The 27848-nt window shown below is 49.9% G+C and overlaps 2 protein-coding genes across 2 annotated transcripts; one reads left to right on the plus strand and one right to left on the minus strand.

Annotated features, from left to right (window-relative positions):
- Positions 1-2025: 2025 nt before the first annotated feature.
- On the plus strand, positions 2026-6260 carry LOC124467069 (glycosylated lysosomal membrane protein). Its single transcript, XM_047019169.1, has 6 exons — positions 2026-2164; positions 3145-3417; positions 3783-3977; positions 4900-5118; positions 5254-5525; positions 5907-6260. Exons 1-6 carry the CDS (start codon positions 2054-2056, stop codon positions 6079-6081), a joined length of 1245 nt encoding a protein of 414 aa, XP_046875125.1. The 5' UTR covers positions 2026-2053; the 3' UTR covers positions 6082-6260.
- Positions 6261-16178: 9918 nt separating this feature from the next.
- Positions 16179-27524, minus strand: plekho1a (pleckstrin homology domain containing, family O member 1a). The gene is made up of 6 exons (XM_047019449.1): positions 27289-27524; positions 26536-26682; positions 20388-20528; positions 19100-19204; positions 18022-18123; positions 16179-17933 (listed from the first exon to the last, which is right to left on the minus strand). Exons 1-6 carry the CDS (start codon positions 27313-27315, stop codon positions 16437-16439), a joined length of 2019 nt encoding a protein of 672 aa, XP_046875405.1. The 5' UTR covers positions 27316-27524; the 3' UTR covers positions 16179-16436.
- Between the last annotated feature and the right edge of the window lie 324 nt (positions 27525-27848).

The raw sequence follows: 27848 nt of genomic DNA on the forward strand, positions 1-27848 counted from the left end.
TGCACTTATAAATACTTATAAATACTTCACCCTTATAAATACTTCACACAAATAAATGCACTTGAGCTATTGATTGGATACATATAAATGCAAAATAAAATAGCAGCTCTTACCTGAACAATTGCCTCTGGTAGGCCATCAAGGATTGCAAGGTGTTTTTTTAAATCCAGAGTCTTGTGCTGGGGGCACACCACAGGATAATCGGGCCGATTTCGGCCCTTCCGACAATCCTAGGTAACATGTCCCGATTATCTTGATGGTTCCGCAGATTATTATATCAGATGTTCCCTTGGTGTGAGGTGTGTTAAGAGTGACCACACACTGTAGGAGCAAAACGGCCAAATCCTCATGTTTGTGGTCTCTCACAGTTTGAAAATCTTATACGATTTTTAAAAATCGTATAGTGTGTCCCCAGCATTAGACATCAACGTCTCCAGAGTGGGCAAGAGTGTTCCGTAAAAACTATTGTCCTCGCCTTGCAGAATGTCAAGAGCCACAGTAAGTGGCTTCATCACAAGACAATACTCTTTAAGGACCTGATGTTCCCTTTCACTGATGCATTTCATCTGAAGTTGGGAGGATATTATCTGCCTTCCCTCGAAGATCTGCACACCTCGAGGTCCCTGAGGCGAGCGAGGAAGATTGTGGCTGACCCCTCCCACCCTGGACACTCCCTTTTTCGGATACTCCCCTCTGCCAGAAGGCTGCGGTCCATCAAGACCAAAACCTCTCGCCACAAGAACAGTTACTTCACATCCGCTGTTGGCCACTTTAACAAGGCCAAGGACTCACACTGACTTTAAATCACAAGCTGCAAAATGACACCCCGCACATTGCAATTTGCACTATTGTATCGTTCTCTTGCACTATCTGTATATTTTAGGTTAGATTGTAAATTATGGCTACTTATATTTTATTTTTTATTTTGTATTCCCCTTAGTATTAGCTAGACCCTCCTTAGTATTAGCTAGACTTTGCTCCTTTTGTATAGTTAGTCCACATATTTAAGTTTCAATATTCCTATATGTTTAATGTATGCACCTCCCTGCCAAAGTAAATTCCTTGTTTGCGCAAACACTCATGGCGAATAAAATCCCTTCTGATTCTTCTGATTCTGAACATGGTCACAGTGGGATGGAACCACAGTCACCGGCACCACGTCAGTTTCCTGAAAAGAAACAAAAGATAATACATCCATCATTGTTTTATTTCAGACATTTAAGTTCAGCACAGCTCATCCATTTTCAGATAAAGGCATTATTAATTACTTGTGACATTATAACAAGCTACATCTCATGAACATCTTGTTGGCCATTTTCGACTTTGTGGTCCATCCAGAAATCTTATATTTGAAGAGACAATTTGGTATGCACTTTATCTTGGCTACATATTTTTATTGCATTGACTTACTGTGTAATAAAATCAACATACCCAGTTTTAAATGTCTGGTATACCAGTGTATACAACCTTTCAGACAGTGGTTTATCCCAACAACGGTTGTAATCTTCTGCCACGGGTTGAGGAAAGTTTCGTCTTTCCTTGGATCGTGGCAAAGGCATTCTGTCCAGTTAAGAATAAACTGTAAATTGACTTGCATGGCTATTCAAATAAAAGATTAATAAAGATAGTAAAATAACAAATACATTAAAACAAAAGTCGCGAAAATGCTCACTCTATAATATAAATTATTGTGTCGTTTGTCATGGTGATGCGTTCTCATTAATCACAGCCACAGGTGTGAAAAGGCGGTGGTCTATTACTGTAAATAAACTATTATAAATTATATATAATTTCACACAGACGTTGATTGTTGTCAAATGTCTCTCAGGGAAAATAAGGACTTCAAGTTATGTTCTATGTTCTATATTATTAGCCTATGCATACGATTGTTTATCATCACCCATACACTTCATTAACTTCTCACATGAACAAATATTATGTATACTTCACTCCCAATTTAGAGAACTGTGCACTGGTAAATATGACGCGCCATCAGCTGACCAACAAGGAAGCCGTCACGTGATTTACCTTCAACTTCCCAGACAAAACAAATATGGCTTCGGTTACGACAGCATACACTTTTATGCATTGTGTGTTGTTTTTGCTTTTAACAGTTCGTTTTTCCTCGTGTTTTATGAACTGGGGTGATGGCTACCGACGGAAGGTGAGATTATAAACCAAGCTCCTTGAAAAAATTATAGAGAAAGGCACTTGATCAAGCTTTGCTGACTTAACTTCCTTGTGCTAGCCGTCTCAATAGCTGACGCCACCGGAATGTTATATAAATTCCTATACATCATTTGATTGTCCCCGTCCAGTTTGAGTCACTTACTAAAACAATTATATCGTATTTAATGACCTAACAGCTGCAGTGCTGGGGAAGTAACTTTAGGTGGTTTTTGTCCATGTATTGGATACAACCGGTTCATGTGAAGTTAGGATCAAGGGAGTTGTCTACACTACAGAATGAATCTATCAATAGTCTAGATAGTACTCTCTTATACAAGAACACAAGTAGATCTAAACATTGCATTTAAGAATAAATCTCTGAGATGCTACAGTAGGTGTTGTAGCCTACAGCTCACTGCTCGTGTGGCTCTCATATATGAACGGAGATGAGACAGACGTCTGGGCTAACGTGAAGGGTAGTCAACATGTATTCGACCATCAAACACTTAACAGTCAGATCTCTAGCCTGCTGTGCATAGACTGTAATGACACTAAAACAATGTTGCTCATTGCTTTACTTCAGCTTTCTGAGTGAAGCGTGCTCCCCCTGTTTATTTAACCATGAACAAGTATCAGTAAGCTACTAGCAGAGAAAGTCCATACATTGCATTTGTTTATTCTATCTATATAGATTTCTAGTGGATTCTCAACGTATTGGAGCACGCATTGGTGCTGGTGACTGTGCCTCTTAGGCCGCAAGGTGAACCACGAAAAGTATTTTAGTAAATGATTCCCGCTCCACCGTCTGGCATCTACACAATCTTTATCTCCTCTTGAATGATCACCTGTCGAACCGTGCCACCAAAAGCCTATTACGCTCTGAACAAACTAGTTGTGCTTAGAACATAGACGCATCGACAATCGACTGGAACAGGGTTCACCTTACGGCCCATCTCTATCACTGGATTCTCATAGGTGTCTCTGGAGTTGAACCCAGGTCTCGGTCCCTCGCTCACTCCGCCCCCTGGTGTTGGCCTGGTGCACGCGCGGGCCGAGGGTGTCAACGACACGCTGCACTACCTCTTCTGCAGCCAGGGAGCGCCGGCCTTGCTTCTGGTGCACACCAACTCTTCGTCCTCCACTCTGGAGGTGGACTGGCGTGCCTTCCTGGCTCGCAATACCTCCGGCAGCCTGAGGGTGGAGCCACAGAACAGCATCCTCTACAGTAACGCTGTCGTCTTTACCAGGGTGAGGTGTTATTACGACTGTTGAGTGTGTCAAAGAGTTTTGAACCACTCTCTTCACTAACCCGTCCACTCACTTCTAACCCCTCACTTCTAACCCCTCCGCTCACTTCTAACCCGTCCCCTCACTTCTAACTTCTAACTCCTCACTTCTAACTCCTCACTTCTCCAACCCCTCCCCTCACTTCCAACTCCTCACTTCTCTAACCCCTCCCCTCACTTCTAACCCCTCCCCTCACTTCTCTAACCCCTCCCCTCACTTCTAACCCCTCCCCTCACTTCTCTAACCCCTCCCCTCACTTCTAACCCCTCCCCTCACTTCTCTAACCCCTCCCCTCACTTCTAACCCCTCCCCTGTGTGCCACCCAGCTATGGGAGTACGACGATGTGAACGACACAGCGGACCCCTCCAAAGTGCCCCCCTCCAGCTTCCTGGCCCCCTACGAGCTGCAGACGTTCACCTGGGCTGACCTCAACGCCACGCTGGACCCTGTTTCCCACACTGCACTGCTGTGCGGAGGCGACGGCGGGGACAGCTTCTCCAATGGCTCCCTCTGTCTGAAGGTGAATGTAACCGCAGCCTTCATTGTCCCGTGGCACAGTGTTGCACGAGTCTTCGTCGTTGTTAAGGTCACCGCCATAATATCCTATGTGCAATGGAATATGCAGAATATGAGTCTGAGAACTCTCCATTGGGCTGTGACTATGGGGCGTGTTTCAACCGAACTCTAAAACAAATGCCTCTTCGCTCAATTGGATAGACCTACAACCAATCAGAGCAACGTAATATGTTGTTTGTTGAAAACGAATTCAACCTAAGCGCTCTTTCGTGACGTTGTTGATTACGTTACTGTTGATCCTCTGTCCATCATCATATAAAGCCCGCCCTGGCAATTTCATTGGTCCGACCAGCTCCTGGTCTTATATAGTTTGTCCCCAATACGAGCCCCTCCAGACCCAACTTCCCGACCAATTTTTTGTGTGGGCGGGGCTAAGTTGGGCTGGCAGCCAACTGCGCTATGAGCTTCAAGAAGCCACTTTGGATTATTAGCATAGAATACTGAGGAAAGTGGAAATCGTAGTCTTTAAAGCCTGTAGCACTGTTATTAACACTTTACGTGAAGGTAACATTAACTACCACGTAACCACAAAGCAACACCCATAGTAACAACATAGCAGGGCGAAGCAGATGTCAACAACGATCTTGTTATGATAACTCAACCTTTAAGAGCCCCTTTACAACCCTTTAGCCCCATACTCTGCCTTCTTACACTTTTGTAATAACCTATACCTCTTAGACTTATTAGTACTATATAATATTCTACCCAATTCAATTACATAATTCCTATGAACCTCTAATGTTTTTAATATAGATATACATATAGTTACTTCAGTTACATGGTAGTTAATGTAACCTCATTGTCACATACTAGATAAAGTGTCGCCAGACTGTTTTGGCTCATGAAGCCTCTCTTCTTCCTGTTAGTTCTCAGCCTTCGAGGCGGCGGGGCGTGAGCAGGGTTGGCCCAGCCTCCTACACAACGCAAACTCCTCCCAGATCAGTGTGCGGCTCGACGGGGTCAAGCCACGATCCAATGGGTCCAGGTTTTCCCTGGAGCTGCAGTCGGTGGGCGGAGCCTATCCCATGAGCAGAGTGGACGTGCTTCGCTCCATCGATGACGAGTACACCCCGTCTATATTCAAGGTGACTGTCTGTCTGTCTATCTGTGCCTGTCTGACCCTCTACTGTCTGTCTGCCTGCCTGCCTGTCTGTCCGTCTGTCCCACCATTGTCCTAATTCCTCAGCCTGCTGGTTGTTGACGTTTCTCCCTCCTCCAAGGTGTCTCAGTGGGTGTCGTCTCCCCCCAACTCCTCGTCCTCTGGGCTAGGCTACGCCCAGTGGAAGCCCGTAGCCTATCGGAAAGCTAAGCCCGTATTTGAGGACGCCACCCCTTGCCACCACTCCCTCCCAGATCCCCTGGCCCGGCTCCCACCCTCTGGCCTGGTCCTGGCCTTCTACACGGAGGGCTCCCACTCCCCCACCACCGGCCTCAACATCTCCTTCAGTATTACTGGAGACCCCTACTATAACACCACCAACTACCTCAGCTGGTAGGGACTCCTGCCGTACACACACACACCAGGTCCCCTTGTAACTGTATAAAAGGTATTTTTCTTCATAAAGCGACTTTGTTTCTCTTATCTACCCCTCTCACTCCTGGCTCCCTCCCTTCTCCTCCCGTTCCCCCTCTTCCTCCTTTTCTCTATCCTCACTCTGATGAACTCTCCTGCTCTCTGTATACACCCCTTTGTGTCCCCCCTCTTCGTCTTCTCCATCTTTCTCTCTCCTTCTATCTCCTTCTCTCTCTCCCTTCCATCTCTTTCTTCCCCCTCTCCATCTCCTTCCCTTTCTCTCCCATTTCTCTCTCCCCCCCTCTCCATCTCCCTCCCCTCTCCATCTCCCTCCTCTCCATCTCCCTCCCTCCTCTCCAGGACCGTTCTGGTGGGTCTGGGTTCTGCTCCCATGGATTCCTTCTCTACTTTGGTTCTGACCATCATGGCGGTGGGCTTGGGTAGTCCTCTGCTGATTATCCTGCTGGGCGGAGTCTGGGTCTGCGTACGCGGGAAAGCCACACCCACGCCTGCGGCCTATGAACCAATCAACTGAGGCCAAACGGCAGAATGGATTTACATTGCCCCGCCTTCGACCGTTGGCAGACCACTGAGAAGAGGCTCTCTGGTTTCAGGCAGATGTCGCTAAGACTGAACCTTTTTTTCTAAATTGCACTGATGGACATGCAGAATCAACGACTTAGGTGGAGCATTAGACGGATGCACTTCCCAGAATCCCTCAGTTGAATCATCAGATTTGTTTGTTTACACTGTTTGTCTCTACACAAGAAAGACTTTGACCAACGCCGAACATTCCAGTTAGTGATGTTTTATTAGGGTATTTATCGAACGTACTTTTTGCCAGAGACAGCATTTTTTAAAAGCAAGCAGGGCTGTGTCACTGGTCTCTCATTGCAGATGATAAGACTCGCAAGGATAGAGAACAGGTGAATGATCTGAAATATAGTAGAGACCTCAGAGAAACAGAGGAGAGGGAAGGTAGGGAGAGGAGGGGAGGTGGGGTAGGGGGAAGAGGGGGATGGGGAGGGGTAGGGGGAAGAGGGGGAGGGGGAGAGGGAGGGGAGGGGGGGAGGTAGGGGAGGGGGGGAGGGGAGCGGGAAAGGAGAAGAGGAGAAGGGAACCTCAGGGAAAACCGAGGAGAGGCAACTTCTTATCGTTCCGATGCTACTCATGGGTACATTGTCACAAGTGTAAACACAGCAAGTGTAACAAGAACGGCGATAGAGATGATCAAATCATTGAGAATTCTCCTGACTGCATTACAATATCCTGCTGGCTCAGGCCAACTCAAGGTGACGTAATGACTTTCGTTCTACAGCAGATCTGACGGCTGCTGTTTTCTGCTTAGTGTTTATCCCACAGGGGTGGAAGACAGGAGTATGAATGACAGGAAGGGTCAAGGAGACCTAGAGGAGGATGGTCAAACTGTAATGCTTTTGCACTCTGGTTTAAGTTTGGAAATTAATTCATAGGGACTTTCTCTTTGCTATGCAGGGCTGTTTTAAGGGGATTTGTTAAGTATTTGATCACTGTGGCGATTGAAGATCGTCTTGTTATTAATAATGAAATGGAACAAATGATTAAAGAACGTTTTCTGTTGTAGGGTGCTATGGTGAATTCTTTCATCTCACATCTACTCATGCACAAGCACACACACACACACAAGCACACACACACACTGCCTGATCTTTTCAGCTCTACCGAGACCTCAATGACGAGTATCTTAAAGGATCAGAGCATCATCCCTCTTTCTGTACACCATCCAGCCCCCCCCCCCAGCACACACACACATGTACATTCACACATAGACACACGTACATGCGTCCACACACATACAAACACACACATGCCTGTTATGTATTAAGAACATCTGTCTAGTGCAGATAGTTTGTTTACACACACATTATCGCTCGCTTAAATCAACTCGAAATGCCCTCTAATGACATGAGTGTTACAAAGGTAGATAGTGTGGGCTCACTGGGCATGAGTAACTCAAAGGGCCTAGGTTCGATTCCCAGGTGAACGATGGGATTTAGTTTGTTAATTGATTGCAGAACAGGATAGCATTAATAGAACAGAGGCAGTAGAAAACGCACACACCCACATCAACACAGCATCCAGTCAGTGCACTGAGGGAGTGGGCTGAGCAGTGTGGTGGAAAGCTCCTCAGTGTTGGGATGAAAACAAACCAGCATTTGCATCTTCATTCCACAGACGACATCATGAAGCAATATAGAATTCGTAAAGTTATCTATTAAATAATAATTCTGATAAATAAAACACTGATAAATTATATATGGATATAACATACTTTACACACCTGTAATAGTGTTTTTATATTATTTCATGTTTTTATACCGAACATGAAGAATAACCAGATTGAACCTGCATACTTAAATATTAATGGGTTCATTCATTACAAATGATTTGATGCTTTGCCCGAGGTTAAAGATAAAGAAGTGTATATTGTGATCATAACAATGTTTATTAGCTCTGCATGAGCTTGGCAACTAATCAAAACCTCAGGAATGTTTCATCAGTATGTAACCTACATGCATCTTGACTTTGTGAGGGCACAACTTCAAAAGAAGCAGAGGAAACAGCCTGCTGCCTCTGATCGTGACTGTCTGGTGACCTGATGAAATCACCCTGTGAGCAGGAAGAGAAACAGGGAGTACCAGCTGGCGTCTGTTATCTAGTGATGTCGCTCGATACCTGCACATCCACAGAATCTACAAACGCAGAATGTAATCACTGCTGGATTTAAGACTGTCAGTAGATACCCTTGGTAGATGATGACATTATTCCTCTGGAAGGTCTGTGAACCAGCTGAGACTGTACGGATCTCCCTCCTTGCCTGAGCTTGTGCGAAACTCAATCCCACCTCAAAACACTTGATGACTTGTTTCTTGTAAGTATTCAGAACCGACTCTAGGGAACTAGGGAAGCAGATGGACTTCATCATTTATAAGTTTTGATTTAATTACAGTTAATAAATGAAATGATAAACGTGCACACGTATCCAAAAAATCAATACATGTTTCTTGCATATCCTCTCCCCTTTTCTCCCTGTCCCTCTAATACTGTCATCGTCTGTCAAGCATAGCAGAAATGGTGTGTAAAATGATGTCCAGAAAGTTAAACTGTGTTTTTCTACAGTAGCTCTCTCTCCACTCAAGGATCCAGATGTTCAGCCAATCAGACAGATCCTGGTTCCAGGACGCCTCTCTGTGATTAAACTTCACTGTGATCAGAAGCTGGTTGGCCCCTATTGGTTCTGATCACTCCAGCTCTGTATGGAGGAAGGTGGAAGGTTTGGAAGGTGTGTGTGTGTCTTCACCCACAGGGGGCGCCATAACCATTTAACTGCCTCGTTCTGTCTCTGTCTCCGTAGTCTGGAGGAAGAAAGGAGATGAAGATGGCCTCGACAGCTCACCTCACAGGACCGCCGTGATGGGAGTCAGATGGCTGAGCGGTTAAGGAATCGGGCTAGTAATCAGAAGGTCGCTGGTTCGATTCCCGCATGTGCAAAAGCACGTCGCGTCCTTGGGCAAGGCACCCTACTTGCCTCGGGGTAATGTCCCTGTACTTACTGTAAGTCGCTCTGGATAAGAGCGTCTGCTAAATGACTAAAATGTAAATGATGGCACAAACGTTTTGGGAGAAGATGACAGTCGGGGCTGTGATGTTTTGTCTGGGATGAGTACAGCTCTGTGATAGAGCACTTACAACAGATCATGAAGGCCCCAGGTTCAAACCCCCTTTTGTATGTTTCTTTGGGTAAACGCTTCTGCTAAAGTCAAATGTTTTTTTTAAATGACAATAGAGTGGTTGTGCTCCTGGCAGGAGCAGAGCTGAATGAAGAGGAGATGAGTGAACCCTGGTGCTCTGATGCCTTGGATACCAGCGGCAGTCTTATCTCTTCTCTGCACGCCTACGCACCGTAGTCAACAGTTTCCTGAGGACAGAAGGTTAGCCTCCTGACTCCTGATCATTTCCATCACAAAAACATATTTCAAGGGACAGAAACATGAAAACACGGTTTGTCTTCTGTTTTAAATTTATGCATCAAACTTTATTAACAAACTAGCATGACTTGGCTATTTCTGAGGTGGTTCACATTGTGACATCGTTGGAAAGCCCCATGATGTCTTCTTAATTGGACAAAAGAATGAATAACAGAGGGCGGGTAGGATTGCAAAAGTACAAGCGCTAAACTATCGTGGACATAATTGAACGGGTGGGTCAGAGGAGGTCAAAATGAACATATCCTTATGTCTGTAGCTAGGCTAAACACTGCAATAAACCTACACTCCAGTGACCTAGATAACGCCTTTAAGGACACAACAAGACTTATACATTAGCGCCGTGTGAGTCCGTTTTTCTAACACCCGGTTTCATCTCTGCATTCGGGCGGTGAAATGTTGAATATTTCATCAGTTCCATGAAATACACGATATGGAGACATCTGGTTGTACCTAAGACAACTCTTGTGACAGAGCAAATACACATGCTGCAGCCTCCAGCTGTGGAACACACGCACGCCTGCATGCATGTACACACACATGCGCATACAAAGACACGCCTCCACGCACACACGTGCACATATATACATTATATGCACACACACACACACATACACTTTCACCCCACTGTTGCCCCTTCCCATCCTAGTGAAGCAGCCAATCAGAGTGCAAGGGCATGTCCAAGCCTTATATGGAGTCCCAGGTTGAGATGGCCTCTGATCACTCAGACTAAAGAGCAACATTTGCCTTCTGTTGTGCGACACAGTGAATTTCTGTCTCATCTCTCGCTCTCTGTTGCCCATTTTATCTGTGTACATCTCTCTCTCACATACACATACACACATGCACACATACTGTTCCTCCATCTTCACCTTCTCTAGCATCTCTCTCTCCCTCCTTCTCTCCCCTCTCTCTGTATCCCTCCCCCTTCTCTCCCATCTCCCATCCCTCTCTCTCTTTTTTCCCATTCCCTCCCATCTCTCTGTTTCTTTCTCCCTGCCTTCCCCCTTCTCCCCCATCTTTCTCTCTATTTATCTGTCTCTCCCTTCCTCTCCTCCCCCATCTCTCATTCCCATTCTTCCTCCATCCCTTCCGCTCTTTCCAAACTCCAAATTGCCCCAAATTATCGCCTGTTAAAAGATTCTACATGTCACAAAGGGACCAAGCCAAACAGCTGTGCCCCCCCCCCCACCACCCCAACCCCCACCTTAATTAAATCCCCTAGAGGCCCCCCACCCTTCTATTAAAACCCCCTATCCCCTCACCCCCCAGACTCCCCCCAGAGTCCTCTCCCCCCCGGGATCTTCCATAGACTTATCCCTTCCCCTCCCCCCTCCCTCACCCAATCATGGCCCCAGACCCCACCTGGTCTCTGTAACCTTCCAATAGGACCCTTCCGAATGCATCACGCACCAATCAATCACAGATTAGGGCCCCTGTCATTGGCCAGCACAAGTTAGATTACCGCCCCAGATGAAACTGCCTGTCCTGGCCATCATCCTGGCCTCTAATTTGACATTTTATTCCATCAGCAGACTCTTTTATCCGAAACGGTATAAAAATAGTGCATGAAGAAGTCACAGCATAAAAATGGAGGATCAGAACTGCATATTTGGTATTTTGGGGTTTGGAGCCGAGGCACAGTCCCTGCATGTTCCTCCCATGGCACGTTCAAGAAGGAAAAGCCCTCAGACACTTCAGCTCCTATGATGGAACATTATAATGACCGTCCACGCCACGCCAAGCTCATGCATACTGCATGAGGAGACGGAGGGGTGTGCGGAGTCTAGGAGGTGGGAGCCCTCCATATGGTGATGAAGAGTCAGCAGATGTAACTCCTCTGCCAGCCTGTTTCCCCTCTCATCATTAGACCTGTGTTGAAGACGAGCACAGATGACTGAAAACCCTGAATCTACAGGGCTGTGTTCATCCATATGTATTTATCGTGGAGCACTGGGAACACACACAGATTCAGGGTGAGCACCGGGGGCTAGTCGATGGTATTTTTAAGATGTCAGCCCTGTTTTTAATCCAGTTGCGATGAGTTGGGTTTGGGGGGGGGGGGGTAGCTAGTGTGGCATTATGGGTAGTGATCTGTCTCTTTAACTGTGGGTGTTTAGCTTACGCCCCAGAGCACCTACCCAGAACACACCTGGGCCCTCCAGAGTAGTGGTACGGGAACAGGTCTACTGCTCCTCAGTGATCTCCACAATAACACGTGACCGTGTATTCGTTTAGCGTGAACGAATTGCGTGTTCTTTTGGCACAAATGAAAGTACAAGAAGGGGGTTTTGAACCTGAGAACTCTTGATCTACAGTCAAAAGCTCCTGCCACTGAGCTATACCAATAGCTCAACCTATACCTCGAATAATAACAGAATAACCCTGTACAGTTGGAGGACGGGGCAGGGATGTTGTGTAGAGGCGGCTCACAGTGAGGAGGCTGGGAAGACGCGTGGTGATGAAGGTGTCATGGTAGCTAGGTGTACATGTGTTTGAATCCCACCTTCAGTCTATTCTATTCTTTATGTTCTATTCGATTCCATTCTACTTCCCTTTACTGATCCTGTGGGGAATTCAAGTGTTCTTGTAACAAAGGGAAAGCCGCAATTGTACAGATACGAAGCAGCAATACAATGAAGAATATAACAAAATACATGTTTTATACACACAGATAAATCTTGCCCTGCTCTGCCTTCCTGTCCTGATCTGCCCTGCTCTGCCCTGCCCTGCCCTGCCCTGCCCTGCCCTGCCCTGCCCTGCCCTGCCCTGCCCTCTCCTCCTGTTCTGCCCTGCCCTGTCTTGCTGTTGCTGCGAGGCAGGTGGAGGAGCACCCAGCCCTGGCTCCCCCTCCCCCCCCCTCCCCCGGGGGCCAGACCCCACCAGATAGCATGCTGTCCTATCACCACAGTCCCACACTGCTGCTCATCAAATATGCAGGCCCCCAGTGTCCCTAAAAGCCTTTGGTTGTCATGTTATTTTTATAAGCGAGCATGTGCGCTGTGCGTTCATCTGAGATAGAACGATACATTAGCTGCTGAGATGCGAAGCTCTTCCACTGTGGCAGTGAACGGCTTCTCTCTCTGTGTGTGTGTGGGTGCGTGTGGTCATTTGCGTGTGTCGGAGTGTGTGTGTGCGTGAGGTCATGTGCGTGTGTCGGAGTGTATGTGTGCCATTGTGTGCGTGTGTATGAATGTGTGTGAGTGTGAGCGTGCGGTCGTGTGCGTGTGTGTATGAGCTCAAGGTTTGTCATCATGTAGGGGTAATAAACCAGGATGTATTTTTAGTTGCTGTTGCTATACCTTCTCCTTCTACTCCCCCTCTTCCTCATTCTCCCTCACTTCCTCTTCGTTGCCACAGAGATGATCAAACTCCGTGTCCACCAACACTCTCTCCTTGTTCCTCTCTCCTCCTCCCCTCCCCTGCTCCCTTCTCTTCCGAGGAAAGAGTAGCAACTCGTGTTCTCTCCTCCTGCGGCAGATTCACATCGCTGGCTGCTGTTGTCGTTCTGGGACGTGGTGTGGTTCCCCATATCCCGGCGGATCACGTCATCGGTGTCTTGACGGCACCACTCTACCGGAACGACCAGACAAGCCTGAACACGACCGTACGAGATGGTGGGAGAGCGCACCGTACTCCAGCTGTCAGCTTCCATCCGTCTGGGCCGGGTACAGCTCAGCTGTAGAGCACTTGACTGCATCTCAAGACGTTCTCAGTTCAAACTCTCTACATTGCTTTGGATGAAAGGGTTTACTAAAAGATAAAGGATTACGTTCTGTTGCGTTGCATCTGAGGGGATGTGGTGCAGAAGTACAGAGCATACCGTCCAAGTATAGCACAGGGCTCTCAAGTCCCATGCTTTGGCGTGAGACTCCAGCATTTCAACCATTTAGTGCACTCTCACGTACACCTTGTACTTCTCAAGCTGAGAAGTAAGGGGTAACTTGTCCCGCTATAATGAATGAATGGACAAGGAGCAGGCGTGCAGGAAGTTTTCTGCTGAGTTCATAGCTGTCTCAAGTTATACCCACGCCCCCACCCCCCACCCCCGTGGTCTCCCGGAATCTTTGTACCCAAACGATGACAGGTATGGTAATCTCACGCCAAATGTTTGATAAAACGTAAGAGGCCTGCTAGCAGTATACAGTAGTCCAACTATATTTGGAGTACAGTCAGTGTACAGTTCAAGTATACCAGCAGTACAGAGTGTATAGTCCAAGTATACTATCAGTACAGAGTAAATAGTTCAAGTTTACTATCAGCACATAGTAAATAGTCCAAGTATAGCAGTACAGAGTATATAGTTACAGCTCCAGAGCCAGTTTCTACCAGGCTGGTGACTCACAATAGAACAGCCCCTCCCCCCCACCAACCTCTCATCTCTCCTCCTCCCCCTCCACACTCTCAGTCTCTCTTCCCTCTGTCCCTACTCATCCTTTCCTCCTCCCCCCTCTCATCCTCTCCTCATCCCCCTCTCATCCACTCTGCCTTCCCTCTCATCCTCCCCCTCTTCCCTTCCCCCAGTCCTCCTCCCCCTCTACCCTTTCATCCTCTCCTCCAACCTCTCTACCCCCTCATCTCCCCCCTCATTCATTCCTCTCCAGTTCTCCCCCTCCTCCTCCCCCGCTCTACCAGAGAAACAACCAGTTGATGGGAATCGTTCCTCACGCTTGTGTGTGTATTCCCTGCACCTCTTTCATCTCCTGACCTCCTCTGTGAGGCGGGGCCCATCAGGCGTCTCTGCCTCCATGCTAATCAGATACTTCCGGAAGGTTTCAGCCCGAGTCTGTCACCGTTTAAAACGCGGCGCTCTGCCTTGCTTCCTTGTTCTCCTTCATCCATAATTAAATCTGAACACTGGATTCCATCCTAACGGGTGATGCGATCAAAAATGTAAAAACCCCTCCCCCGAGGAAACCCAAAATGCCACGTTAACAAGGAAAGACAAAGGATGCCAGCTTTCTTTTTCAGTGTAAAGGATTTATTTCACAGTTATGCATACATTAGTCATTTTCCACCATTGTTGTTCGTCGACCCAGTAGTGCTGGCTAGCTGGGAACAGTGTCTCTGTCACGCCGGTCTTTGGCTCCGGTCTCGAGGAGGTCTCAGTGCCTGGAGGTCTGGTCTGCCCTCCACACAGACATGTCCAGCGTCTCAGGTTAGCAGTGCTCTCTAAAGGCATACCGTGGCAGAATATTGCTTCTGAGGATAAACACTCATCCAGTCAAGCTTACAGGTATCCCACAGCGGGAATTTGATTTGTGTGTCTACGTGTGTGTGGGTGTGTGCGTGTGTGTATACAGTGTGTGCGTATATGGGGGTGTGTGTGTATGTGTGTATATGTGTTCATGTTTGTGCGTGTGTATGGATGTGTGTCTGTATGTGTGTATGGGTGTGTGTGAGGTGATCTCAGTGCTTCTGACTGCTCTGTCCTACATGAGACGCTCACCGCATGTTAATTTCGACTCACTGACCTATGAATCACTGTTTGGTCGCTGGCCAATGGAAGCTGGAAACTCGGTCATGTGACAAACCCAGGACATGATACTGAGTGTGAACATTGATTTCTGTTCTATTTCGGTAGGGAGGAGCGATGGGCATGGAAACAAAACGCAGAGAATGTGAACATGGAACATCAGCTATGGATATAAGTAGTGCAGTCAGGGAAGGTCTGATACCCATTTGCCTTCCCTGATTGGTTAACTAAACCAGGAAGTTTGTAAACAACATGTTCTCATTGGGCGTTGCTTCAAGTAAAGGGCTCTGGGGTTCATCTGCCAGATTCAACGAAGGTTTGAAGAAGGTGATTCGCGAAGACAGATAGCCCTCTCTGATCTTGCAGGTGGTTGTTTCGTTGCTACTCAGCCAGACAAGACATGGACATCTTCCAGGTGTGAACAGCGTGAGAGTCCTCAACTGCACTCTTCCCTCTGGGACTTCTCCTCCTCTCTCTTCCGTCACACACTTCCTTCATGTCTAAACAAGCCCCATTGCTGTTCTCTCTCTAAAAATATCTCCCATGTTTGGTGTGTTTCCAGCAACAAGGCATTTTCACATGAGAGCCGACCTACATATCAGACGGATAGAACAATGTTAATACATGTGTGGCATCATCGTCCCCAGGCAGAGTGTGTGCGTGTGTGTCATAGGAGCACCTCAGCTTCGGACTGAATCACGCACACACACGCAACACATCCCAATTCTTCCAAGATCCTACATCCATACACCCACACACACACACGCACGCGCGCACACACACACAAGCTCCATCCTGTACTGAGGACAGCCTGTTCCCACAGCCCCTCCCCCACCCCGAGTGGGCTTCTGAGAGGCAGCAACAAAGAACAGGACCAGCCTGAGCTCCACGCAGCGTGTTTCAGCCAGCCGGGCTCCAACTTCCCTTGGCCCTCTCCCTCTCCTCCCTCCAGCTCCCTTCTCACGTCTCCCCTTCTCCCCTCACACCTCTCCTCCTCCTTCTCCCCTCCTTCCCCTGGTCATCGTCTCCTCTCGTCCTCTTCTTCGCTCCCCCTCCCCCTCTCCTCCTCCTCCTCCTCCCCCTCACTCCTCGGATCCTCTCGTCCCACACGGTCGTCGGCTCATCCTCTCCTCCCCCTCGCCCCTCTCATCCTCTCCTCTACGCTCTCATCCTCTGATCCTCCCTCTCATCCTCTCATCACACTTTATGCCCATCCGGCATAACAGACTGTCCGTGTTCAGACTGTCTGGGCAGGGACTGTTCGAAGGGGGCCAGATCACTCAAGACCTTTTGTGTTTGAACATTTATAGCAAATAACGCCAGACAAAATATTGTAGAAGTGACATATATATATATAAAGAGAATGTGCAGAAGCCCCATCATGCCTCTCTAGTGCGTTTTCACAACAGGAAGAACTAGCAATATTTCGCCCGATCGCAGTCTTTGTTTTGGCGACGCAAAAATCACGGAGTGTCCTCCTCCTCCTCGTCCCGTGACGGCGGGGGGGGGCGTGTCCTTGGCGTCCGCCTCTCCGGAGGTCCGCCTCCGTCGCCGTCGAAGCGTCTGCGTCTGCAGCTCCTTCACCTCCTCCAGCACCTCCTGCGCCTCCTTCCAGGAGCTCACCGCCTCCTCCAGGAGCCGCTCCGCCTCCGCCCGCCGACGCTCCACCTCGTACGTCTCGCCCCCGGGGGGAGGGGCCTTGCAGGCCAGCGAATCGACACGCTTTGCATGAGGCGAGTCACAGCCCTTCAGAGAGGGAGAGTCCTGAGCTCTCGGGGAGTCTTTACCGGCCGCCCCCAGGGGCTCCTTGCCCTTTGGAAGCGAGTTGGAGTCGTTGCTGCGCGGCGAGTCAGAGCCCATGAGGCAGGGCGAGTCAGTTCCTTTCAGACCGGGGGAGTCTTCGCTCCTGCGGGCCGAGGAGTCTGAGACTTCACCCGCCTGAGGAGAGTCAGGAGCCTTCTGGACGGAGTCTGCCTCTCCGGGAAGAGACGAGTCAAAGCTGCCAAGTCTGGGTGAGTCAGAGCCTGTCAGGCGTGGCGAGTCGCTACCTTTCAGAACGGGCGATTCGCCGCCCTTGGAGTGGGGCGAGTCAGTGGCTTTAGAGCGCGACCTCTTCCCCTTGACCCGCGGCGAGTCTTTCCCCCGGAGCCTGGGCGAGTCTTTACCCCTCAGCCGGGGGGAGTCGCTGCTCCGGCTGCGGGGGGAGGACCCCGAGGAGCGGGAGCGCGGTGAGTCGGAGCCGCGGAGGTGGTGGAGCCGGGGCGAGTCAATACCCTTCAGGTAGGCTGAGTCGCCGCCGCCCCGGGCGCGCTGAAGCTCCTGCAGCCTCATCTCCTCCAGAAGCTCCTGGGCGCGCTGCATCTTCTGGGCGATGAGGCTCTGGAGCTGGCCCACGGGGGGGCCCTCGGCCTGGGCCGCCGGGCCCGCCTGGACCCCCTCCTCCCTGGGATGGGGCCGCAGGTCGGACCTGGAGCGGACCGGCCTGGAGGAGAGAACCTCGTCCATGGAGGCGCAGCGGCTCCTGCCCTGGATGCTCATTCTCTTCCCAGGCTGGGGGGTGCGGGACTGGGCCTGGGGCTGTGGGCGAGCTTGGGGATGAGCCTGGGCCTGGTTCTGGGGATGGCCATCCAGGTGGTTGGTGCCGTGCCTTCCCCAGGAGAGCTCACTCCCGCGAGGCAGGCTGCCTGTCTTGATACGAGGTTCCCTGGAGGTCACGCGCAGCTTGGAGACGTCCGTTCCCGCTCTCTGACGCCCCTTGGTCCGATGCCAGTCCTGGTCGACCCGGTAGCCCCGCCCCCAGAACCCTGCTTCGATGTCTTCCTGGTAGAAGCCGTCTTCCTCGTGGACCAGGTCAAGGGTCAGCATGCCGTCAGAGGAAGTGGAGGCCTGGGGAGGAAGCGGACAGGCTACAGTTACAGAGGCAGTCCGTTTTTTTAACCGTTTGTGTGGGATTCATGTGGGCTGCAGTACCCACCACGGCCAGCAGGTGTCCCCTGGTGGGCAGACGACGCCCGTGAGGGATCTTGGCCCGGTCTCGGGTCGGATGGACCAGGACACTCTCCTCCTGGATGATTACCTAGGAGACAGGCATGGAGACTGTCAATAGTCACCTGGGAGACACCAAATATGGGTGAATGACAACCTGGGAGACAGATTGATAAAGGAGGACAGACGATTGGACAATGGATGGATATGTGGATGACTGGATGGATGACTAGATGGATGGCTGGCTGGATAGATCCCACACATATAAACACCACTGTGTTTCTCTGGCAGAGAGAGTGCCTTTCTCCCCCCCATCTCTGCCCCCTGGAGATCTGCCCCTGATCATGCAGTAGGTCCTGGGGGGAGGAAGGCGTCACCTTGCAACGGAGGTGAGCTTGGTAAACAGGTGGGCGTCGCTGGCAGGGGCGGGGTAACAAGTGGGACTGTTGTTTTCCCAGTGGATGGTGGTTCACCCAGGAAACATTTTGATCTACTATAGACACCTCCAGGGCATGCAGTTCCCTCCAAGCACAGTGCTGTGTGTACACACACGCAAACACACATATGCTCACACACGCATACACACGCACGCACGCATGCACACACACACACACACACACTAAAACGCACACAAAAGGCTGCTTTCATCTCTGTCTGCCAGTTTTAAGAGAAAGTGCTCAGGGACAGTGTTGAGTCTGGGGGGGGGGGGGGGGGGGGCACGGTTCCTCAAAGTAAATGAGATGAAGGGAATGGAAGAAGAAAGAGCAAGGAGAGCTGTGGAGCTTGGAGAGAGAAAGAGAGAGAGAGAGAGAGAGAGAGAGAGAGAGAGAGAGAGAGAGAGAGAGAGAGAGAGAGAGAGAGAGAGAGAGAGAGAGAGGGGGGGGGGGGGGAGAGAGATAGAGAGGGAGGGAGAAAGAGAGGGGAAAAGAGAGATAGAGAAGGAGGGAGAGATACAGATGGATAATGAAAGAGATCCCAAAGAGAAAGATAGCTTGAAAGAGAATAAGACAGAGACATGGAGAGAGAGAGACAAAGAGAGAGACAGAGAGAGAGACAGAGAGACCTACCTCATCCAGGATGCGGTTCTTGGCTTTGACGATGGCAAGGTTGAGGGCGTTGACCCAAGACTCCTTCTCCTCAGGACTCACAGCCAGAAACATCAGGTTAGGAGCCTGAGGAGGAGAGGAGAGAGAGCGGGTTAGAGTGGGAGACGAGGAGAGGAGACGGAGGAAGGATGAGTCAGAAAAGCGAGGAGAAGAGGAGAGGAGGGAGGGGCCGTGTGAGAGGAGAGGAGAAGGAGAGCGCAAGCGCGTAAGAGGTGGAGAGGAGGAGGGAGAAAGAGGTGTGGAGAGGGGAGGTGTGAGGGGTAGAGAGATGTGGCGGGAGGAAAGTGGAGGAAAGGAAGGGAGAGGAAGGGTGTTAGAGGTGGAGAGGAGGAGAGAAGGAGGAGTGTAGAGAGGGGAGGTGTGAGAGGCAGAGAGATGTGGTGGGAGGAAAGTGGAGGAAAGGAGGGGAGAGGGAGGGTGTTAAAGGTGAAGAGGAGGTGGTGGAGGAGGAGGAGGAGGAGGAGGAGGAGGAGAGAGGAAAGGAAAGAGAGGGATGAGGATGTCGAAGAGGGAGAGGAGTAAAGAACTTGATCAGGCCTAAATCACACAGAAGACCTGGATAAAAACCTTGACAAGGCACTGGGCTTAAGTTGGTTCTTATCCTGAGCAGAGGGGCTAAATCTCTAAGCTTCTAGAAAAGACGTCTCAGGCATCATTAAGGCTGGTTTTGAGAGCTCGAATTCAGACCCAATCCAATTAACCTCAGCTCCTCCACTGGTCTGTATGAGACACACCTCCTCTCATCTCACACACCCAATGATAAGAGACCATCCACACTCTGACAAGCAGGAAGTGCAGCAGGTGGTGAGGCTGATGGGAGCTGAAGAGGGTCAAACCCAGCGGGGGGCCGGGGGCTGGGGGTCGGGGGTCGGGGGCCGGGGGCCGGGGAGGAGGAGAATTTCGGTTGACAGAAGTTGTGCTGATGAGCTAATCAGATTCTCTGGATTACTCATACTAGGGAGGAATCCCACAATCGCTGTCTGGTTGTGGTGCGGGTGTGTGTGTGTATTCACACATTCATATACCATTTTAATGGTACAAAAACAAAAGCCTGTAAACACACCAACTAGAGAAGAAGAGAGAAGGAAACCATGGCAACGAGGAGCTGTGTGTTTGTGTGTGTGTGTATGTGTGGCACATAAGATAATGGCTGGCCTCCCATCCCTGAGCAGCAGGCCTCACCATGTCCCCAGGCTGTCCTGCCTCCCCTGCCCAGCCCGGCCTCCCCTCCCTGGGCAGCAGGTCTCACCGTGTTCCGAGGCTGACGGCAGCGTAGCAGGGTGAAGCGGCTGTGGTTCTTCTTGCTGCGGCTCTTGGCCTTCCTCAGCTCCTCTGAGCGCTCATAGTCCGCCAGGTCGATTACCTCCTGCACCTTACGCTCATCCTTCACCTGCACGCACACACACACACAGACACATACATACACCCATACACACACACACACACAGACATACGCATACACACACATACACACCCGCACATGCATACACACATTCGCTCACACACACACACATGCATACACACACATACACACACAAACACACACCCAGGAGTGAGATGGTGTGTGTAACCAGGTTATATAAAAGGCAGAGAACGTTCGTGATGAAGGCCGACATGGGGCAGCTGGAGCCGCGTCAATACAGTACAAGCAGGCAAATTACTCCTGTCAATTTGTAGTTAAACCTTCACCATCTGCCGTCACAGAGACACACTTGCTTGCGTACGACACACACACTCGCACACAAACACACTCTGGCACACACACACACACAGTCCATGATGCACTACAGCAGGAGGCTTGCAGTTTAACCCCAGGGACAAGACTAATTACCTCTAGTCACCCAGGGGCCTTCTTCCCTACACACACACACACACACACACACTCACTCAGATTCTCTCTCTCTCTCTTTCGCACACATCCACCCACTCTGTCTCTCACACACAGAATATGCTCAACCAACCAGATAGCAGCTCAAATAATACACACAGACAGATGTGCATGCATGTGTCTGTATAAGTGTGTCCGTGTTTGTGTCTATGTATGTGTGTTTGTGTGTGTGTCTGTTTGTGTGTCTATATCTGTGAGTGTGTGTGTGTGTCTGTGTGTGTTTGTGTGTGTCTATGTGTGTCTCAGTGTGTATGTTTGTGTGTGTCCGTGTGTGTTTGTGTGAGTCTATGTATGTCTCTGTGTGTATGTTTGTGTGTGTTTCTGTGTGTGTGTGTCTCTGTGTGTATGTTTGTGTGTGTGTGTGTGTGTGTGTGTGTGTGTGTGTGTGTGTGTGAGACCCTCCCCAGCCTCCTCTCAGCCCTCTCCAGAGACCCAGACCAGAGCGTCTCATTTAAAGGCAGATCAATTCTAATCAGCGACACCCGGGTCATACACATCGACCCCACCTCACCCTGACAGACAGCAGCTAACGTGTATGTGCAAGTGTGCGTGCGTGTGTCTGTGTGGTGTGTGAGGGTGTATGGGGTGTGTGTGTGTTGAAGGGCGAGGTCAGGGTTCAGGACTCCCACCGGGACACATTAGTGTCTGTACACACCACAGAGGGAGCTTGGGGTCATGGTTGATGTGAGCGGCTGGGTTTCGTGTCGCTGTTTTGTTTGGTGTGTGTCCGTGTTTGAGTTTGTGTGTATGTGCCAGTGTGTGTGTGTGTTTGTGTGTTTGTCTGTGTTTGTATGAGTGTGTGTGTGTGTGTCTGCTATCATACTTTCAGCCTCGGCACAGTAACAGAGTACTACTACGGCATCATAGGCTGCTTTGAGAGTGTGTGTGTGTGTGTGTATGTGTGGAGATATCTTTGATCACAGTAGGGTACTGTGCTGCTTCTCTCTCTGTAGTGTCAGGACAGCAGCTCTTTGATGCCAAACACACACACACACGTACACACACACACACACACGTACACACACACACACACACGTACACACAAGCACACACACAGACACACACACACACACAGGCACAGGCACACACACACACGTACTCACACACAAAACTCTAATATGGAGCAAAAGAAGCCCTGAGGATTCATTCTGAAGACAACCATCCCATCAATATTTCACTTCCTGACTGCTATATGGAAAAACGGTGTTAGGTCTGTGTGTGTGCGTGTGTGTATGTGATTTCAAGTCAAATCCCTCATCACTGAAAATAACCTAGCATCACATCCCTGAAATGCAAAGATACTTTAATTGATACATACGCGTATACACACTCTCAAACACACGCACACACACACACTCTCAAACAAACACACACACAAACGCTCTCAAACACACACACATATACACACAGTGATGAGGGAGAGCCCTGGAGCGCTAACCGATTGGTCCTACTCCAGAGTAGGGTGTGTGAGTGTGTTAGGGTGTGTGTGTGAGTGTGTTAGGGTGTGTGTGTGTGTGTGTGTGTGTTTGTGTGTGTGTGTGTGTGTGTGTGCGAATGTGCAGCAGTAACACCCTGTAATCAAGGCTACAGGCTTTGGTCTGCTATATAAACCAGGTTAGCATTAAAGTAACGGAAATGGATTAGGAGCTTCCTCACACAGGAAAATGTTGTGCTGTTTACAGCTATGTGTGTGTGTGTGTGTGTGACTACAGACCCTGCTGTTCCTCAATCAGAACAGCCTCTACATAATTATATCAGTACAGTATCTATACAGTGTATAGGCCAAACTAGAGTGCCGTGACCTCAGCAGTCATAAACACTGAGCTTAGTCAATCATAACCTCTGCCTCCTTTCCCCCGGCAACACAACCTTGCCCTCCAATCACAACAGCCCTCCGTTGAACCCATTACGCTGTCTGACATGAACCAATCATAAATCATTCTATATGTTTGTTCAACCAATTCCCAAGCTCTTGAGTTGGTGTCCAGGTTGAAGTTCACTTTGATCTCCTGAGGTCATCCGTTCTAAGAATAACTCCCCTCTCCACCTCTATGTCCACCACTCCATCCGTCCATCTATTCACTGCCATCACTCCATTCAGGCATCCATCTCTCACTCGGTCTCTCCTTCATCCTCTCTGCCTCCATCCCCCAACCCTTCTGCACCTCCATCTCTCTATATATAAACACAATGTTGAGATCTCATCCATAATTCACACAGATCACTGGTGTCTGAAGAGAGGAACCACTTACAGCCCCGGTCCGGCCCTCCCCGGCCAGCCCACCAATCAAAGGCCAGCAGGCCAGGGAACAGCAAGTGCTCTCATTAAAGTTGCATGAGATGAGCATTCTCTCGTCCAATCAGAGGTCAGTATGCGATGACAGCCGAGGTGTTCCTCCAGGGTGTTATCTCCAGGACAGGAACAGATACACACATGCAGGCACACCCTACACATCCCCCACCCTTCCCCAATACACACACACACACTTCTCTAGCAGAGGCGGACAGAAGCTCTCCAGTCATCTCTCACTCTGATGCCGAAAACTCTGCAGCTCTGTTGAAACACAACGTTCCGGACTACCCCCACACAGCCTCCTCCATGCACAGAGCTTCCTGCAACACAAACGCATCCCCCCCCCGCCCCCGACATACACACTACTACACACACCGTACCGCTCAGAGCTGTGAACTCCCAGGGCAGGACACTGGTGCCTCGGTGTTCTGACTGGAGGTTGAGAGGACTAGTAGTATTTGAGGACTGTGAGAGGGAGAGAGGGGCTGTGTGTGTGTGTGTGTGTGTGCGTGTAGATGCCACCAGCTGTCCAGGGTTGTGAACTCCCTCGTCTGTGCCACCAAACGACAGCGTCTGAGAAACAACAGCAGCAGGATTTCAAAGCGACGACCCTCGACAACGGACTCTGAATCCCACCCTGAAGAACGCCTCCAGAATGAAGTTGCACAGTGACTTAGGAACATCCAACGACCAGTTAAAAGGGCACCTGTCAATCGATTGTAAATCTGTGGTGAATCTCCTCAGAGAAGCTACTTCACAGGAGGACGGAGGGATCGTCCGTGGAGTCGATGTGCTCCCTTCTGTTCTGAGAGCAGCTCCTCCTCTCTTCATCCCACTCGGGGAAGAAGTCATCCTCTCCTTCTCTCTGCTCCCCCTCTCCTTCTCTGTTCCCCCTCTCCTTCTCTCTGCTCCCCCTCTCCTTCTCTCCGCTCCCCCTATCCTTCTCTCTGTTCCCCCTCTCCTTCTCTCTGCTCCCCCTCTCCTTCTCTCTGCTCCCTCTCCTTCTCTCTGCTCCCCCTCTCCTTCTCTCTGCTCCCTCTCCTTCTCTCTGCTCCCCCTCTCCTTCTCTCCACTCCCCCTCTCCTTCTCTCTGCTCCCCCTCTCCTTCTCTCTGCTCCCCCTCTCCTTCTCTCTGCTCCCCCTCTCCTTCTCTCCGCTCCCCCTCTCCTTCTCTCTGCTCCCCCTCTCCCCCTCTCCGCTCCCCCTCTCCCCCTCTCCTTCTCTCTGCTCCCACTCTCCTTCTCTCTGTTCCCCCTCTCCGCTCCCCCTCTCCTTCTCTCTGCTCCCCCTCTCCTTCTCTCTGTTCCCCCTCTCCTTCTCTCTGTTCCCCCTCTCCTTCTCTCCTTCTCTCTGCTCCCCCTCTCCCCCTCTCCTTCTCTCTGCTCCCCCTCTCCCCCTCTCCTTCTCTCTGCTCCCCCTCTCCCCCTCTCCTTCTCTCTGCTCCCCCTCTCCCCCTCTCCTTCTCTCTGCTCCCCCTCTCCCCCTCTCCTTCTCTCTCCTTCCCCTCTCCTTCTCTCCGCTCCCCCTGTTTTCCCTCCTCTCTCTGCCCCTCCGGCCCAATTCAGCTACTAGTCCACAAAGTTCACATCTGAATGATAACAAACCATGGGCACTAACACACCCACACCCACAGATGCACACACCCCCACACACACTAGACGCACACATGCACGCCTCTCACACAGACACACACACACAATTACACAAACAGGAATGCTGTGATGTCCTTCGTAACTAAGCAAGGTGACTGTGTCTTTACCTCTCACATGGACACACACACAGCAACACACGCGCACACTGACAACACGTACACAAACACACAATCATACAGATATGTCCACACACACGTGGATACACACCCTTTAACACATGTTCACACACAAATGAATACACGTGCACACACACACATTTTCTCGGGCTTTGTTTTGCGTGAGGGGATGGAGGGCAGCACAGCGAGAGACACAGCTGTGTCACCGACACTTGTTTTAATGCCTGACGCGTGCTGCCTGCTCAGCCTGCAGGCTGAGGGCAGAGGGAGGGAGAGGATCAGGGCCGCACAGTAGCACAAATCAAGGCTACATCATCCCGAATCTGGGCTGGCGTGCAGCTGGAGCCCACAGAAGATCATCGTGTTCCTCTGATTATCCATCTCTTCTGCATGTCTCTCTCTCTCCCTACTTCTCCTTCCTCTCTCTCTCTCTCTCTCTCTCTCTCTCTCTCTCTCTCTCCTTCCTTCTCTCTCCCCGGTGTCTCCCTGTACACTGAACTGCAATGCTAACAGGTGTCAGTGATCTCCTCTCCTACTCAGCTGCTCTCCTCCACTCTCCTCCGCTCACACCCTCCATCCCTCCCAATCCCTGACCTGAACATAAGCTATCATCCTCTTTTGTCTTTCATCACAGAGAGAGGGAGAGAGGGAGGGAGAGAGGGAGAGAGGGAGGGAGAGAGGGAGAGAGAAGGAGAGAGAGAGAGCGAAAGGGAGAGAGGGGGGGTGGGAGAAAGAGGGAGGGAGGGAGGGAGGGAGGGAGGGAGGGAGGGAGGGAGGGAGAAGGGGTGGGAGAGAGGGATGAAGGGAGACACACTGATCAAGGTGAACCTCCAGCCCAAATCTGTCCTCTTAGGGGCTTAACTCAGAGACCGTCATCATACAGCCTCCAGTCTCATTATGTGGGCATCTGTCTACTGGACTCAGGTTACGGCGGGAGCGTGTGTTTGTGTGTTGTGCATGCCTGTTCCTCCTCTACCTCCCTCTCTCCTCACAGCTACAGTAGCAGAGCATCAGCATCTTCCTATGGCCCGTTCAGCTCTCACATCTCGTCAGGGTCTTAGGACTCAGGCAGTCACGCGAGCCCTGCTCCTTGGGGAGGACACAGCTAAGGCCCACATGAAACATTCAGAGGTCGTGATGCTAACTCCGGCGATCACTGAGCTAGGCTGACGGGGACAAAAGGAATGTGTGTCCCTTTTGTGCAACCGTGCGAGAGTTTGTTTTGAACAAAGTTTACTTAAGGATTTCTCAGCGACTCACCTCCCATTCCCTCATTCAACGCTCAACACACGTTTGACAGTTTGGACCCATTAGTTGAAGTTGGAGCATGTGTTGTGATGAGGTCTGTGTGTGTGTGTGTGTGTGTGTGTGTGTGTGTGTGTGTGTGTGTGTGTGTGTGTGTGTGTGTGTGTGTGTGTGTGTGCGCGCGCGCGCGCGCGCGAGTATACCTCTTTTTCAGAGATGTACAGATGGTCTCCTCTCAGTATCACGAAACGGTTTTTCCAGATTTCCCTGAAAATTCCTTTGCCACAGAACTTGCGAATCCAACCGACTTTATCTGTCTGGGAGGACAGCTGGCTGACATCTTGGGGGCCCTGCATGATCAAAGTGGAGTTAAGCCGTTAAAACCTAGTTTGTCTTGCGTAACATGTTTGTGATAGTTCTGGGGGGAAAACAGCGCTTTTTTGAAAAGCTCTTGTCCCTTTGGCTCGCGACATATGGCCTTTTTCGCGTCTTTAAACAAAAAGGTGCGCCCTTCTGTGCGTAAAATTACAATCTTAGTTTCTGGGTGTGGCGAATACAATATTATTTCAATCGCATGCTTTTTTTCACAGTGTGTATTTTTCCACAAAGACAATAGATAATGTACAGTGCGAGAACGGAGGGGTAAGGTGTCATCCGCGTCATCATGGCACAAAAGGATACTGATGCTACAGATTTAATATGGCATGAGTATGGTGGTGCCCAAACACCATTGTCTAATCATTAAGTGCTATAGGCTGGGCTATAATGTACGCATCACCTCCGATTCACTGCCTACCGCTGGCCCCAGTCCGCAATAGCCGACTACACTGGTGCCAAACGCGTTCGCTCGAATCCGAGCATCAGGTTCGAATTGCCTTTCGAGATGTAGGCTGCTTTTAAAAATAAAAAACAAAACACACGATAAGCGACGTGCAAAAGTAACATTGATACCTTACCCGTTTGGCCAAAGTGCTCTTCTTCATTTTGCCTAAATCACTTTTGTAGATTATCGATTGTTGAGTTCCTACAGTTACAATTATATTTTCCGAAGGGGAGACAGTTTTTCTGTAGCATGAACAGAATTTGCGCGTTTTATGGAGTATCCGTCACCACCTATATGTATCGGTAAAATATTTATAAAATTCAGCTGACAGGCTCAATGTTTCCGCTGTCTGTTACGCCGTGGCATCCTCTCTCCTCCTCGCTTAAACTGAAAGCTCACGGTGGCGCGCGGAGAGGGTATTCCTGTTACGGTGCTCGAGAGCTCCATCTACACGGCAGAAGCGGTGTGACCTCGAGAAAGCGAAGCGCTCAGACGTCAGCTAAGCCAGGGTCATCTAGGTCACTAAACTGAGGACAATAACGCACAAATCTTTCTGAAGGCGAAACAATCCACATATCATTTACCATAATTATTTCCAACATGGCTGACTATATGACCATGACCTATGGGGTAGCCTAGTTATTCAGCAGTGAGTAGGCAAACGTTTTTAGCTTGATTAACCAGCAAAGAACA

This window comes from Hypomesus transpacificus, chromosome 4 (assembly GCF_021917145.1).
Source record: "Hypomesus transpacificus isolate Combined female chromosome 4, fHypTra1, whole genome shotgun sequence".
NCBI classification, from domain to species: Eukaryota; Metazoa; Chordata; class Actinopteri; order Osmeriformes; family Osmeridae; genus Hypomesus; species Hypomesus transpacificus.